Source organism: Marmota monax, unplaced genomic scaffold (assembly GCF_021218885.2).
Source record: "Marmota monax isolate L192 unplaced genomic scaffold, Marmota_monax_Labrador192_F-V1.1 WCK01_AAM20220418_F8-fsc00160, whole genome shotgun sequence".
Lineage (NCBI taxonomy): Eukaryota > Metazoa > Chordata > Mammalia > Rodentia > Sciuridae > Marmota > Marmota monax.
In genome coordinates, this window is record NW_026694183.1 from 2,254,366 (window position 1) to 2,268,571 (window position 14,206).

At 50.5% G+C, this 14,206-nt stretch overlaps 1 protein-coding gene across 1 annotated transcript; it reads left to right on the plus strand.

Moving 5' to 3' along the window:
* The first annotated feature begins 7,357 nt into the window (after window positions 1-7,357).
* Window positions 7,358-14,202, plus strand: Il4i1 (interleukin 4 induced 1). The gene is made up of 7 exons (XM_046466247.2): window positions 7,358-7,787; window positions 7,873-8,111; window positions 9,443-9,555; window positions 10,251-10,452; window positions 12,099-12,167; window positions 12,472-12,608; window positions 12,992-14,202. Exons 1-7 carry the CDS (start codon window positions 7,775-7,777, stop codon window positions 14,175-14,177), a joined length of 1,959 nt encoding a protein of 652 aa, XP_046322203.1. The 5' UTR covers window positions 7,358-7,774; the 3' UTR covers window positions 14,178-14,202.
* Window positions 14,203-14,206: the final 4 nt, after the last annotated feature.

Genomic DNA, 14,206 nt, shown 5'->3' on the forward strand with positions numbered 1-14,206 from the left:
CAAAAACAACTGCTTGTTTCACTGTGTTTATTCCTTCATTATCCATTTTTGGAGCATGCGCTTTACACCAGTTCTGATCTAGCAATGTAGTTAGAAAATGGAGCAATGTTTCTCTGCCCATCACTGGCAAGAGCCATTCAGATGTGAAGAGAAAAAACTATTTTGAGCAAACGTTTCATGTGTGTGTGTTTAATATCCCTATCACTGCCAGGCCAGTAATGCACACCTGTAATCCCAGCAACTCTGGAGGCTGAGGCAGGAGAATCACAAGCTCATGGCCAGCCTCAGAAGTTTAGAAAGACGCTAAGCAACTGAGGAGACCCTATCTCAAAATGAATTTTTGCTAAGGCTGAGTGAAGTAGTAAAGGGCCACTGGGTTTAACCCCCAGTACAAAAAAAATATATAACATTCTTATTTCCTTGCATATTAAACAAGGGTAAGGCTTAATTACTTTTATAGTTGGTTTTTTGTGTGTGTGCAGGTGGGGGTGCGGGCAGGAGGGATTTTTTGCCTCATGGAGCTATACTCTCAGCTTTCTTGTATTTAAAAAATAAAAAACAAATTGGAGTTCTAATATTTTCTTCTCACACCCTGGAGGACCTTGGGCACCCCACTTTGAAGAACACAAGCAAGATAAATATGGATCACTGTGCATAGTTCTCTGGATCCATAGGGAAATGGCCCCAGCAGGCCTGGGGGAGTCAGGGAGGGTCCCCAAGAACAAACAGGATTAGCACTATACTGGGGCCTCCCTTAGCATGATGGCTTCATTATAACTGCAGTTTGTCCCTTTTCAGGAAGAAAACAGGCAGATGTGCTTCCTTGCCAGTCCAGCATTTGGCCCCTCCTCTTTAGTTCCTCTTCATTAACTATTATGAAGACAACAAACAGGTGGTGACTAGATTTGGAATCCAAGGCTTTTAAAGGTGATTCTCAAAAGCTCTCCCTGCATTCCTTTACCCTGTTTAGGGATGACCCTCACCTTACAGCCCAGACCCTTCCCCTAGATGACGTCCTTAAACCATCAGGCATGGGAAAGGTCAGATTTCTAAAACGGGTATGTTTCCAGAAGAAGAGTAGCCTTGGACCCCTGTGGAAGGTTGGGAATAGATGGTTCCCTGGCAGTGGCAAGCTGATAGTGTCTTAACAGTAAGTCTTGGGAGTGGGGAAGCCTAAAGGCAGTAGATGCCAGTTTGCATGGTGTGTTTCCTCACACCACAGCTGACTTCTAGCTGTCCACGTGAGGTTGGTGAACACAGATTTGAGAGCGGACACACACCAATTCAGAAAATACATTCACTTCATTAGCATGTGTAATAGGGTAAAACATACTCAAATATGAAGAGGTGGTGCATGCCTGTAATCCCAGCAACTCTGGAGGAAGTTGGGTTTCCTGGAATGGAGCTCAGTGGTAGACTGCCCCTGGGTTTAATCCCTAGGTACTGCAAAAAATAATAATAATAATATTTATTAAATTGTAGGTATCTTTTTAAGACTGAGTTACTTACAAAACAACACCCTGAAAATTTAAATCAGCTCTTGTGAATCTGATGGAGCTAGCTCCAGCGTGCCACTGCTTCTAAATTTTAGGGAACCCAAAAATTAAGAGCTTTAAAAAAATAAAATAATCTGGGGCTGGGGTTGTGGCTCAGCAGTAGAGTGCTCGCCCAGCACATGCGAGGCCCTGGGTTCGATCCTCAGCACCACATAAAAATAAATGAATAAAGATATTGTGTCCAACTTAAAAAAAAAAAAAAAAAATCTGCCCTTGCCAGTCATGGTAGTGCATGCTGCCTATAAATCCAGCAGCTCATGAGGCTGAGGCAGGAGAATTTTGAGTTCAAACCCAGCCCCAGCAAGTTAGGGAGGCCCTAAGCAACTCAGCAAGACCCTGCCTCTAAATATAAAAAAGGACTGGGATGTATCTTAGTGGTTAAGTGCCCCGGGGTTCAATCCCAGGTACCAAAAAAAAAGTCCATCAGTTTGGGAAGCTGAGGCAAAAGGATTGCAAGTTCAAAGCCAGCAAGTTCATCAACTTAGTAAGATCCTGTCTCCAATTTAAGAAAGAGGTGGGGGTGGGGGTGGCTGGAGATGTAGATTGTTGGTTCAAACCCTAGTACCCAAAAAATTTTTTTAAAAATTAAGTCTGCCCTCATAACCTCAGGGGCAGTGGCTCTCTATGCAATTTCTCCAAGAGTGAAATCCCTCACCCTGGGAGCCAGGTCTGCTGGGATACCAGCCGCCCCCGCAAACCCCCCTACTCCCCATAGGCCAAAATAACTCCAGCTTCCCCAGACTTGTCCCACAGCACTACACACCTGGTCTCTTCAGTGACTTATCTGGGTACCCCTAATTCCATTTCACCTCAAGACACCATCTGCCTCAACCTCCATGAATACCAAAAGGTTTTTCTGTGGTAGGAACCAGACCTGCACAGCCTTGCTAGCACTTCACCTGGTCCCCAAGGACCCCATCACAATCCCTGGTTCTAAAAAAAAACCCAAATCCACAAAACCAAAAGTGACAGACACTCATCACTCAAATGTACTTGTGAACTCCAATTTGATCTTGATTCAAACAAAAATTGTGAGACAATTGGGAAAATATGAATATTGGTTTAGTGATACTAAAGAATTATTGCCATTTTAAAATGTGATAGTGGTATTATAGTTTTAAAAAAAAGTAAGTTCTTGTTGGGTTGTGCACACCTGAAATTCCCATGGCTCGGGAAGCTGAGGCAGGAGGATTGCTAGTTCAAAGGCATCCTCAGCAAATTAGTGAGGCCCTAAGCAACTCAGTGAGACCCTGGATCTAAATAAAATATTTTTAAAGGGCTGGGATGTGGTTCAGTGGTTAAGTGCCCTTGGATTCAATCTCAAGTAATTTCCTATCTTTTAAATGAGAGAATGGCAAACTATGGCCCTGTTACTGTGAATAAAGCTTTATTGGAACATAGCCACACCCTCACTTATATATTGGTTTGAATATGGGTACATTGAAACAGAGACATGTGAATTAGAATAAATAAATAAAAGTAAAAAAAAAAAATTGTGGCCTGTAAAACCTAAAATATTTACTGGAAAAGTTTGCCTTTCCCTGTTTTAGACAAATATCCTGAAGTGTTTATTTATAAAACAACATTTGGGATTTGCTTCAAAATAATCCAGTTTGGGAAGGAATAAAATGTAATTAGAAACCAGGGCTATGAGATGGTAGAAGCACTTGGCTTCATCATCCTAGTGTCTGTTTTTATATATGTTGAAAAGTTTCCATGATAACACACTTTTAGGAAAGGAAAGTCTGCCCTCCCATAGCCTCCCAACTACTCTAACCCACACCAGGACCTGGCATCTCTGACCCAACAAGGGCAGCACGACAAAGCCACTGCCATTCGTTCCAGTTCTGCATATGTCTGATGATGACTTCTGTCCCAGGCTAACCAGAAAGGCCATGGGCACTGAGAAAGCCCCTCACAGCCGGCCATGCAGTGAGTGCCCCCTCCCCCTGCATCTGGGGTCCAGGGGTGTTCTGGAAACTGGGGAGGGAGGGACAGGAGGGCTCTGTGGGAAGAGAACCCCTTTCTGAGGGTCAGGCAAAATATCAGGGGCCTTTGGTAAGTTTGTCCTTTGCTCCCTGTGCCCCCTGCATCCAGGGCTTGGACCCATGACTTTTCCCTGGGTAATCCCTGTTCCTCTGTGACTTTGGAGTGCTTTGTTGCTTTTTCAATGCTGGAAAGGAATCCAGGATTTCATGCATGCTAAACAAGCTCTCTGAGCTACACCCATCCCTTTGTTTGTTGGTTTGTTTTTGAGACACAACCTCACTAAGCTACCTAGGCTGCCTCCAAACTTGGATCCTCATGCCTTATCCTCCTGAGTAGCTGGGATTACAAGCATGGGCCACCTTGCCTGGCTTGGGGAAAATTTGAATGTTGACCACTCAGGGTCTTCAGATAGACTCAGAGAAAAGCTTACAAAATGTCAGGCAGTAGCCCTGTCCCTGGGATGTCTGCATGGTCACTATCAGCATTTCCTGTCCTGTTGGGCCACAGAGACCTCCAGTGGGGCCAGGGCCAGGTCTTTGGCTGCTGTGGATATGACCTAAATCCCATTAGAACTATCATTATGATTCTGGAAGTAAACCTAAACCACCTGATACGCTTTTTCCCCCTAAAGACCGTTTCTACCTAGAAGGATTAAAGTTGTTTTCTTGAAATTCCATCTTAAATTCCAGGATTTCCCAAAACTAAGGAAGCAAACAGATAATTAGTGTGGCCCTCTCTCAGTACCACCCCACCTCTCACCCTGTTGTCTGACCTTGGCCATCTGTCTGGGCATCCTGTCCTGTCTCCTGCCCACACCTAGGACACCAAGCCTAACCTCTGCTACTCTTCTTTGTGGCCCATACCTCCCTGATCCCACCCTCACTTTACACATTTCCCTTGGGAACACTTGGTGGTGTCCAGAGACATTTTTGGTTGTTGCACTTTAGTGGAGGATAGGGTGCTATAGCATCTAGTGGGTAGAGGAACCAATCAGCATCCTGCAGTGCACAAAGCAGCTCCACCCAAGATTATCTGGCCCCTAATGTCAATAGTGCCAAACTAAAGAGACCCTACCCTGACGCATAAATCTGAGCCAGGTGTGGTGGCATATGCCTGTAATCCCAGCAGCTTTGGAGGCTGAGGCAGGTGGATTGCAAGTTTGAGACCAGCCTCAGCAACTTAGCGAGGCCTTGTCTCAAAATAAAATAAATAAATAAATAGGACAGGAGAATATAGTTCAGTGGTAGAGTGCCCCTGGATTCAATTGTCAGTACCAATGAGGCTAGGGGAAAAAAAGATACAAAAAATAAAAAGTGCTATGGATGTGGCTAGGTGTTAAAGTGCCCCTGGGTTCAATCCCCAGAACCAAAAAACAAAACAAAACAAAAAAATAATCTGAGCTTGTTATAGCAGAAGCAGTTGAGAACACAAGCCTGCAGCCAGGCTGCACACACATCAGATGCAGGTTCATCACTCTAGCTAGTGACTTAGCTGGGCCTTAGTTTTCTTCACTGTAAAATGTATTTAGCCTACAGTTAAATACTACTGAACAGTAGCTGCTGTCAGTAGCTCAGGATTTACAATGCTTTATGCGGTAGGACCCTACTCTCCATTTATGCCCCCCTCCTGCTCCCTAGATTCTGCCAGGTAAGGGGGAGCAATGAACAGAGTAGCCCATTGCCAGAAGGACAAGGGGGGTTCACTCACCCACCCTGGGGACCCAAACACCTGCCCTGATGTGTGTGAGTAACCCTTGGCTCTGCCACCTCCACCCTTTCATGGTGGTTCCTAGTTCCTTTAACTGGTGTAGGATGTGATGAGGATATGGAGGCCCAGGGTCTTCAGGTCAGGAGCCAGGCTAGCAAGGATTGAGGAATCCCCAGTGCAACTGCTCCCACTGTTGAACCTTGGGCAAGTCTTTCCCCTTTGAGCCTTGTGGTCCTCCTTGCCGTGTTTGAGCCTCAATTTCCTCATCTGTCAAATGCAGGCCTTGTAAGGATCACAGTGCATGTAAAGTCCTGAGCATAGGGTAACCCAAGTGGAGACTGCAGTGGGACAGGTCCCTTAGCCTCTTGTTGCTGTTCATGCTGACTTGAGCTTTTTTTTTCTTTCTTTTTTTTTTTTTAATATTTTCTTAGTTGTAGATGGACGCAATACCTTTATTTTATTTATTTTTATGTGGTGCCAGAGATCAAACCCAGTGCCTCACACAGGCTAGGCAAGCACTCTACCAGTGAGCCACAACCCTGGCCCCTGACTTGAGCTTTTTCTGTCAGCATTCAGGATCTGTCCAGCTCACCGATTTTGCCCCTTGGTCACTGCTCCCCAACCCCTTCATCAGTTTCTCTGACTCACTCCTATGCACCCAGTCCTCCTGTGTACCCAGTCTTCTGCACCAAACCACATCCTCCTTTGATTTACTGCAGAATTTCCCAGCCTACTCTTTCTTGGTAATGCCCCCACCCTAGCTAGAGAACCAGCTGCCTCTGACTTTTCTCCTCAGCCACTCCTCCCTCTCTCTAATCCCTGATTGCTTCTTCACCATTGGTTTAGGGACTTAAGTGTAGAGACTCAAGAGATAAACCAGGCTCGGTTGCACACACCTGTAATCCCAACAGCTCAGGAGGCTGAGGCAGGAGGATTGGGAATTCAAAGCCAGCCTCAGCAAAAAAAATGAGGGGCCAAGCAAGTCAGTGAGACCCTGTCTCTAAATAAAATACAAAATAGGGCTGGGGATGTGACTCAGTGGTCGAGTACCCCTGAGTTCAATCCCCGGTACCAAAAAAAGAAAAAAAGAGAGGCTCAGAGATGACTCCAAGTCACCTGGTCTCACTGCTGCCTGACATGAAGACCTTGTGGCAAAGAACAAAGGCAGAGGCTCCTAGAAGCCATTTCTTCAAGGTGCCACCCCACACTGTGGCCTGCACGGAGTACATGGTAATTCTCAAGGCAGGAATGGAAAGGAGGGTCAAGCATTCACCTGCTAGGTGGCCACTTAGGAAGCCCCAATGTCCCTGCTGCCACAGTAGCTGACCAGAGGGGCAGGTTCTAGTCTAATCAAGATGCTGTCTATTGGATCTTACCAGGATGCACCCCATCCCATTACACTGTAACAGCCCCCACTTGACAGCAGCACATAGGGACCATAGAGAGGGCAAGACCCTGGGCTGGGGATGTGGCTCAAGCAGTAGCGTGCTCACCTGGCATGCGTGCAGCCCGGGTTCGATCCTCAGCACCACATACAAACAAAGATGTTGTGTCCGCCAAAAACTAAAAAATAAATATTAAAAAAAAATAGTTAAAAAAAAAAGAGGGCAAGACCCTGCTCAAAGGGTGGCAAGCACTGGATCCAGGACCAAGGCAGGCTGACCTAGAGCCCACAGCCTGCCCACTGCACTGCTGCCTGAGAGAACGTTGCTGTCCTCATTCCATAGAGGGGAGATTAAGGCTCGAATGGTATATGGGAAGGGAAATGGAGCCAGCAGGGGCCCTGCAGGCACAGCCATGCTAACAGAGGGAAGGACTCAGGAGAAAGGAGGTCTGGCCCAGGCACATGAAGCCCCAAGAGTCCAGGAGCAGAGAGCACAGGAAAAGTAGAAACAGGGACCTGTAACCAGGATGGGGCAGGCTCAGGGGGCAGTCCCCACCCTCAGCATGGTTACCTGAATACCAATTTATCAGAAAATAGAGTGAGTTACTTCCTTCCAACCCCTTTCCCCCTTGGCTGCCTCTGCAGCCTCTGTTAGCCTCTGACATCTGAGATTCCAAACAAGCAGTTTCATTTCCCCAGCCCGACTTCCCAAAGACAGGGAGGGTGGGGCCAGCTAGTTTAAGAAGAGAGAGGGGCAGCAGAGCCAGCTAGTCCTCAGAGAACTGAAGGTAGAGCTACAGAGGCTGGTGTCAGGGTATGGAGAGAGGAGCCTGCAGAGACCTGGACTGAGAGGGAGAGAGGGGAGGACAAAGAGAAACAAGAGACTGTCAGATGAGAAGACAGAGAAGGAGGGCAGAGAGAAGAAACACCTGGGAAAGAGGGGCAGAAACCGGGAGATAAGAGCAGAGGCAGGCAGGCAGGAGAAGGAGGGCCAAGTCAGGGGACACACAAGCCCAGAGAGAAAGACGGCTGCAGGGCAAGGGCTTAGCCAGGCACTCCACAGGGAGACAGTCAGGCTTGGGAGAACACAGGCCCCTGCTTTTCCTCCACCCCAGACAGCATCTCCCACCTGAGAGTCATGGCCCAGTTGGGTAAGTAAGCAGGGGAGGGGCCATGGGACAAGCGGGGCAGAATCCTGCCCCCATATGTGCACTGACCCTTTCCTCCTGTTCTCAGCCCTGCGCCTCCTCACCCTTGTGCCAATCCTCCTCAGTCTGGCAGCCTCCCTGGACTGGAAGGTGGCCTTCAGCCAGGACCCCTTTGAGAAATGCATGCATGATCCTGACTACGAGCAGCTGCTCAAGGTGGTGACCTTGGGCCTCAATCGGACCTTGAAGCCCCAGAAAGTGATTGTAGTTGGTGCTGGCGTGGCTGGGCTGGTGGCTGCCAAGGTGCTCAGCAATGCTGGACACAAGGTGAGAAGTGCTTTTTACAGTCTCCCTGGGAGTCCTGGGTGGAGGACACCATATCCTACCTGTGTAGGCAGAGTGGTGGGGGTAGAAAGAGACCTATCCTTTCTCCTGAAACCCCCGCTCTAACATGTTTGCCCTGAGAGATCTTTGAGGTGCCCAGTCCCACTCCTGTCTTTTTTTTTTTTTCTTCTTCTTCTTTTTTTTTTTTTCGTACTGGTACTTTCCAGTCCAGGGAGGCTGCCAGACTGAACTCAGGGGTACCCAACCACTAAGCCACATTCCCAGCCCTTTTTTGTATATTTTTTAGAGACAGAGTCTCACTGAGTTGCTTAGTGCCTCACCATTGCAGAGGCTGGCTTTGAACTTGCAATTCTATCTCAGCCTCCCGAGCCAGTGGGATTACACGCATGAGCCACTGTACCTTGCTTAAATCACTCTTTTGGTTGTTGGTTTTTTTGTTTTTTGGTACTAGGGATTGAACCCAGGGGCACTTAACCACTAAGCCACATCCCCAGCCCTTTTTAATATTTTATTTAGAGATAGAGTCTCACTGAGTTGCTTAGGGCCTCACTAAATTGCTGAGCCTGGCTTTGAACTTGTGATCCTCTTGCCTCAGCCTCCCAAACCAAAGAGTGCCACCACTCCCAGCTACTTATCTTTTATTTTGAGATAGGGTCTTGCTAAGTTTCTTAGGGCCTTGCTAAATTGCTGAGGCTGGCCTCAAACTTGCAATCTTCCTGCCTCAGCCTCCTGAGTCACTGGGATTACAGGTGTGTACCACTGCACCCAGCTCTAAATCACTCTAAATATCAGGTGGGAGCCAGGATGGGGATTTGTGTTTGATAGAGGTAGAAACTCCAAGTGGAAGTGACACCTGAGGTCTAACCACAGTGTTCCCTGTTGAAAATCCAAGAATGAGAATGGGCCAGCCCAGGGACTTCTATGCATATGGGAAATCACCCTATTCCTTTCCTAAGCTGGGAAGTCCCTCTGCAATCCAGCCAGTGGCCTTCCTGCTGGAAATGCCCATTTTCTGTTCTTCCCAGCTCCTCTCATCACCCATAAAGAAAGGAATCTTTCAACCAGGAGGATTGCAAGTCCGAGAACCTTGTCTCAAAATAGAAAGGGCTGGGGATGTAGCTCAGTAGTAGAGCACTTCTGGGTTCAGTACCCTGTACTGGGGGGTGGGGAAAGAAGAGGGGGAGAGGAAGGAGGAAGAAAGCAATCTTCTGATCTAGATCACACCACTGTAGGATGGAGGAAGGGAGGGTCTGGCAGAGGTGGGAAGCTCAGTAGAAGGAACTGAAGGTCCCCACTTTCCCCTCATCTCTCAGGTCACCATCCTGGAGGCAGATAATAGAATTGGGGGCCGCATCCTTACCTTCCGGGACCGGAAGACAGGCTGGATTGGGGAGCTGGGAGCTATGCGCATGCCCAACTCCCACAGGTGAGGCCTGATCTGGCTGCCCCCAGCCCCACCTCTGTACCCAGACACAACCAGAACCCCAATTTTATCCCAGTTCTAGGCTCCAGTGTCTTCATTTGTTTTCATGGAACCCAGAGCCTCATGCATGCTAGGCAAGTGCTCTAGCAATGAGCACAGCACTCCAGTGTCTCACCCTCAAACCTAGATGTCCCACACAAATTGGATCTAAATCTAATCTGCAACTTGATCTTTCTCCTAACTTCATGGTTCCCTGGCACCAGTCCTGCTGTGGTACCTGCTGCAGGACTTAGGTCATCTTATACAGCCAGAGCCCCTAGCCCAAGCCAGTACCATCCCATCCCCTTCAAGCCTCCCCAGTTCTCCCTCTCCCAACACCTTCAGGATCCCAGGCACAAGCGTGGCCACTGCCTCTGGCCCTTTCCCCATCCCTAACCTCTATCCATCCTGAACTCTGTTCCTGTTCTCAAATCAAATCTGAGCTCCAACTTCATCCCCAGTGAAAACAATCCCTGCTCCTGACCCAGTCCTCATCCTCGTTCCACCCTCAGCCTTCAACATTGTCCATATTTAATTCCCATCCCCAGCACTGATGATCCGAAGTCTACCCCAGCCTCACATCCATACACACTTCCCTCCTCCAAACCCCACTAGGACTGCCAACTCTGGCCCTCACCCAACCTCTCCCACACCCTCAGGATCCTTCAGGAGCTTTGCAAGAGCCTGGGCCTCAATCTGACAAAATTTACCCAATATGATGAGAACACATGGACAGAAGTGAATGACATGAAGCTGCGGAACTACGTGGTAGAGAAGATGCCCGAGAAGCTGGGTTACAACCTGCGCCCCAAGGAGAAGGGTCATTCACCTGAAGAAATCTACCAAATGGCTCTCCACAAAGTAGGTGGCCCCATGTCCTCCTCCACCCTGACCTTCTGTGCCCCACCTTCCCAGTGGTCCCTAATCATCTCCTGCCTCTGGCTCTTGCCTTTAGCTCCCCTGCCACAAGCTTTCCCTTCCCACTGCACTCTGAACTGGACCACCTCACCTTTCTATACCTTTAGCTAAAACTGATCACCCAGGTGATGTTTCCTAAATCTATTTCCTGCAACCCAGACCTGTGCCATGTCCCCTGGCCACCCCTCAGCTGTATTGAGCTTAGTATCTTTCCCTAAACCCATTCGTACTCCCAGGTTCCTTCTTACAATGATTCCACCAGCCCCAAGTCATGGGACAGACCCACAGGTGTCATCATCATCCACACTCCCTTCTTTCCTACCCCCACTGCATGTTCCCACCTCTGTGTCCAGCCCAAGCCCAAGCCCAAGCCCACACCCATCCTCTCCTTGAACCCTCACCCCAGTCTCTTCCATGGCTGCCCAGCCTCCTGCACCAGAAGAGTCTTCCCACTCAGAGCTAACCCTGCTCACAGCCCTCTTTGACTCCTCAGACCTTCCAGGACAAAGTCACAGTCCTTAGACTCAGGTGTCAGCTCTGAATGGCCTTACTTCCCCCAGCTCTCCAGCCTCTGCTTCTTTTCTTTTCTAAGAAATTTATGTTACCCCCAAAGTCCTCCTAGTGGTCCAGATGCACCTGCTCTTTGCTCTTCAAAGTCTTCTATGCTCATCTGTCATCCCATACCTGCACCCCCACCACACCTCCTGCTTGCTCTGCTTTCCTTCCCCACCAAGGAACTCCTGTCTATCCCTTGAGAGCCAGCTCCCCTTCAGGAGGCCTTCCAGATGCCCTTAGGGTGGACTGGCCACAACCAACTCCAGGAGCCCCTTACTTGTCCATTTCTCCCATGGACAAGGGTGAGCACCAAGTCCTGGTCAGCTCTGTGACCTGACACTGATAGTACAGGGAGCCTAGGGAAATGCTAGCTGAGTGAGCGAGTGGAGAGTGAAGGGGCACATCCTTCTGTGGGGAGTTCCTGGTCGGGAGTGAAAAGCAGGTGGACAAATGAGAAGGCTGAAATCTGACCCGAGCGGCAAGGCTTCTGGTAGGAAACTGAAAGACTGAAAAGGGTGATCACTGTGTCAGGAATAGATGAGGCAGGAAGCCACAGTGCAGCGATGAAGGTAGGAGAGCACTAAGGGCAGCCGAGGCACTGGCCATTGTTCTGTAGAACCAGGGCTGCCTTGAGAAAGGTTGACCAAGGAGCTGGTGGGAACCTGGAACACCGGGCTAAGAGGAGGCCAGAGGGTAGTGGTCAAGAGAAAGGCTGGGGAATTACACCTTCTTAGCCATCATGTCTTGTTGGTGCTGACGGCAGAGGGGACTCATCTTCTGTCCATGCCAGCAAGTATCCAGAAGGACACGGCACAACTGGCACAGACACAATCCTAGGCTGGACTGAACAAATGAGGGGTGAGGGGAATGAACACTTCAGAGTACTCCTCCCCATGGTGACAACTGAGTTGCAATGGAGGGCAATGCTGATGGTGGAGGCCTGGGGGCTTGAAGGAGTGGTGGATGTCTGGCCTTGGGCAGAACCAGGGGAACCCAGCCCTTTCTGCTGGCACCATCTGCTTATTCCCGGACAGGCCCTCAAAGAAGTCATGGTGCTGGGCTGCAGAAAGGCAATGAAGAGATTTGACAGGCTCACGCTTCTGGTGAGTGGTGGCTTCGATTTTGCTTCAGAATTGAAGGCAAAGAGGGTGTCCACGGGGCTTTCCCAAAGAAGTAAGGAATCTGAGGCTCCAGTGTGACTGCTCCCTTCCCCTGGGGCTGGACACACCCCTTTTTTGAACCTCTTTTTCCCTCATCCATTACAAGAGGGGACCAAATCTTTAAGGTCCAGGGCATAGAAACAGGAGACCCAGCTAGGGAGAGGTTCTCAGGGAAGCAGGGACAGAGCTGACCGCTGGCAGGTGCAGCCTACCTGGGCCCTGATTTGGGCCTTCATTGGCCCCGCAGGAATACCTCCTTTGGGAAAGCAACCTGAGCCAGTCCGCCGTGCAGCTTCTGGGAGACGTGATGTCCAAGGACGGATTTTTCCACCTCAGCTTCACTGAGGCCTTGCGGGCGCACAGCTGTCTCAGCGACCGGCTCCGGTGAGCGTGGGATGGGTGAGGCCAACCCAACCCGAAGTGGGTTGGTGGAGCTGGCGTGAAGGGCGCGGTCTGCAGGGGTGAAGGAATGGGCTAAAGGATTGGAGAGGCCAGTCCCTCTGGTCTGGTCCCGCTTACCTGGGCAACAGAGGTCCTCCAGAGGACCTGGTAAGAAAGGTTCCTGCAGAAGGGTGTAACCCAGAGAAGAGGTGTGGTTTCGGGTCATATATCCTCTACTCTGCAGGCCTCCTGCCCTTGAGGTCCAGAGAGGGGTGGGGAGGATGAGGGGGATGACGGGGGTGCCAATAGGAGCAAGTAACGCGCGGGGGGGCCTGCGCTGAGGAATCCCGCTGTAAATATCCACTCACGCTTATGCCTGACCACAGGTACAGCCGCATCGTGGGCGGCTGGGACCTGCTGCCGCGTGCGCTATTGAGCTCGCTGTCTGGGCCAGTGCTGCTGAACGCTCCGGTCATAGCGATAACTCAGGGCATGCAAGAAGTGCGCGTGCACATTGCGACCTCGCACACGTCGCGGAATCCGAAGGCACTGACGGCAGATGTAGTGCTACTGACCGCAAGCGGGCCCGCGCTGCAGCGTATCGCCTTCTCACCGCCGCTGTCGCACAAGCAACAGGAGGCGCTGCGCCAACTACACTATGTGCCCGCCACCAAAGTGTTCCTAAACTTCCGTCGGGCCTTCTGGCGTGACGAGAGTATTGAAGGCGGCCATTCGAACACCGATCGCCCATCGCGTCAGATATTCTACCCGGCACCAGATGAGGGCGCGCTGCTGCTGGCCTCCTACACGTGGGCAGACTCCGCAGCTGTGTTCTCTGGCCTTAGCCCGAATGATGCGATGCGCTTGGCACTCAACGATTTGGCGAGGCTGCACGGGCCGCTTGTGTACCGGCTCTGGGACGGCAGCGGTGTCGTTAAGCGCTGGGAGGATGACCCACATAGCCAGGGTGGCTTCGTGGTGCAGCCGCCGTTTCTCTGGCAAACTGACCAGGACGATGGGCAGGACTTCGACTGGGTGGTCCCCTACGGCCGCATCTACTTCGCCGGGGAGCACACTGCCCACCCACATGGCTGGGTGGAGACGGCTGTCAAGTCGGCTCTGCGGGTCGCCATAAAAATCAACACCCGGGAATGGCCTGGGAGTGTGGATAAGGGCAAAGAAGGGCGTGTGGAGATGCATGTAGTAAGGGTCCACGAGGGGCACGTGGAGGGGCACGTAGAAAGGGTCCACGAGGGGCACGTGGACCACGAAGGGCACGTGGACCATGAGCACCACGTGGACGAGGACCACGTGGACCACGAGCACCACGTGGACCAGCAGGAGCAGCAGCCGCAGCAGCAGCAGCAGCCGCAGCGCGTGGACCAGCAGGAGCCTCGCGAGCAGCACGTGGTCCACGAGACACACGTGGATGTGGTCCACGAGAGGCCGGGAGATGTCCAGGAGGAAGCCAGCTATCCCCCGTGCAGAGAGGGAAAAGGAGAACCCACCCATGGTGCAACCCATCAGCTCCCATCTGTCCAGCACACCAACCACCTTAGCAGGTTGAATTAAAGTATTTTCAGAAAAAGTCATGTGATTCA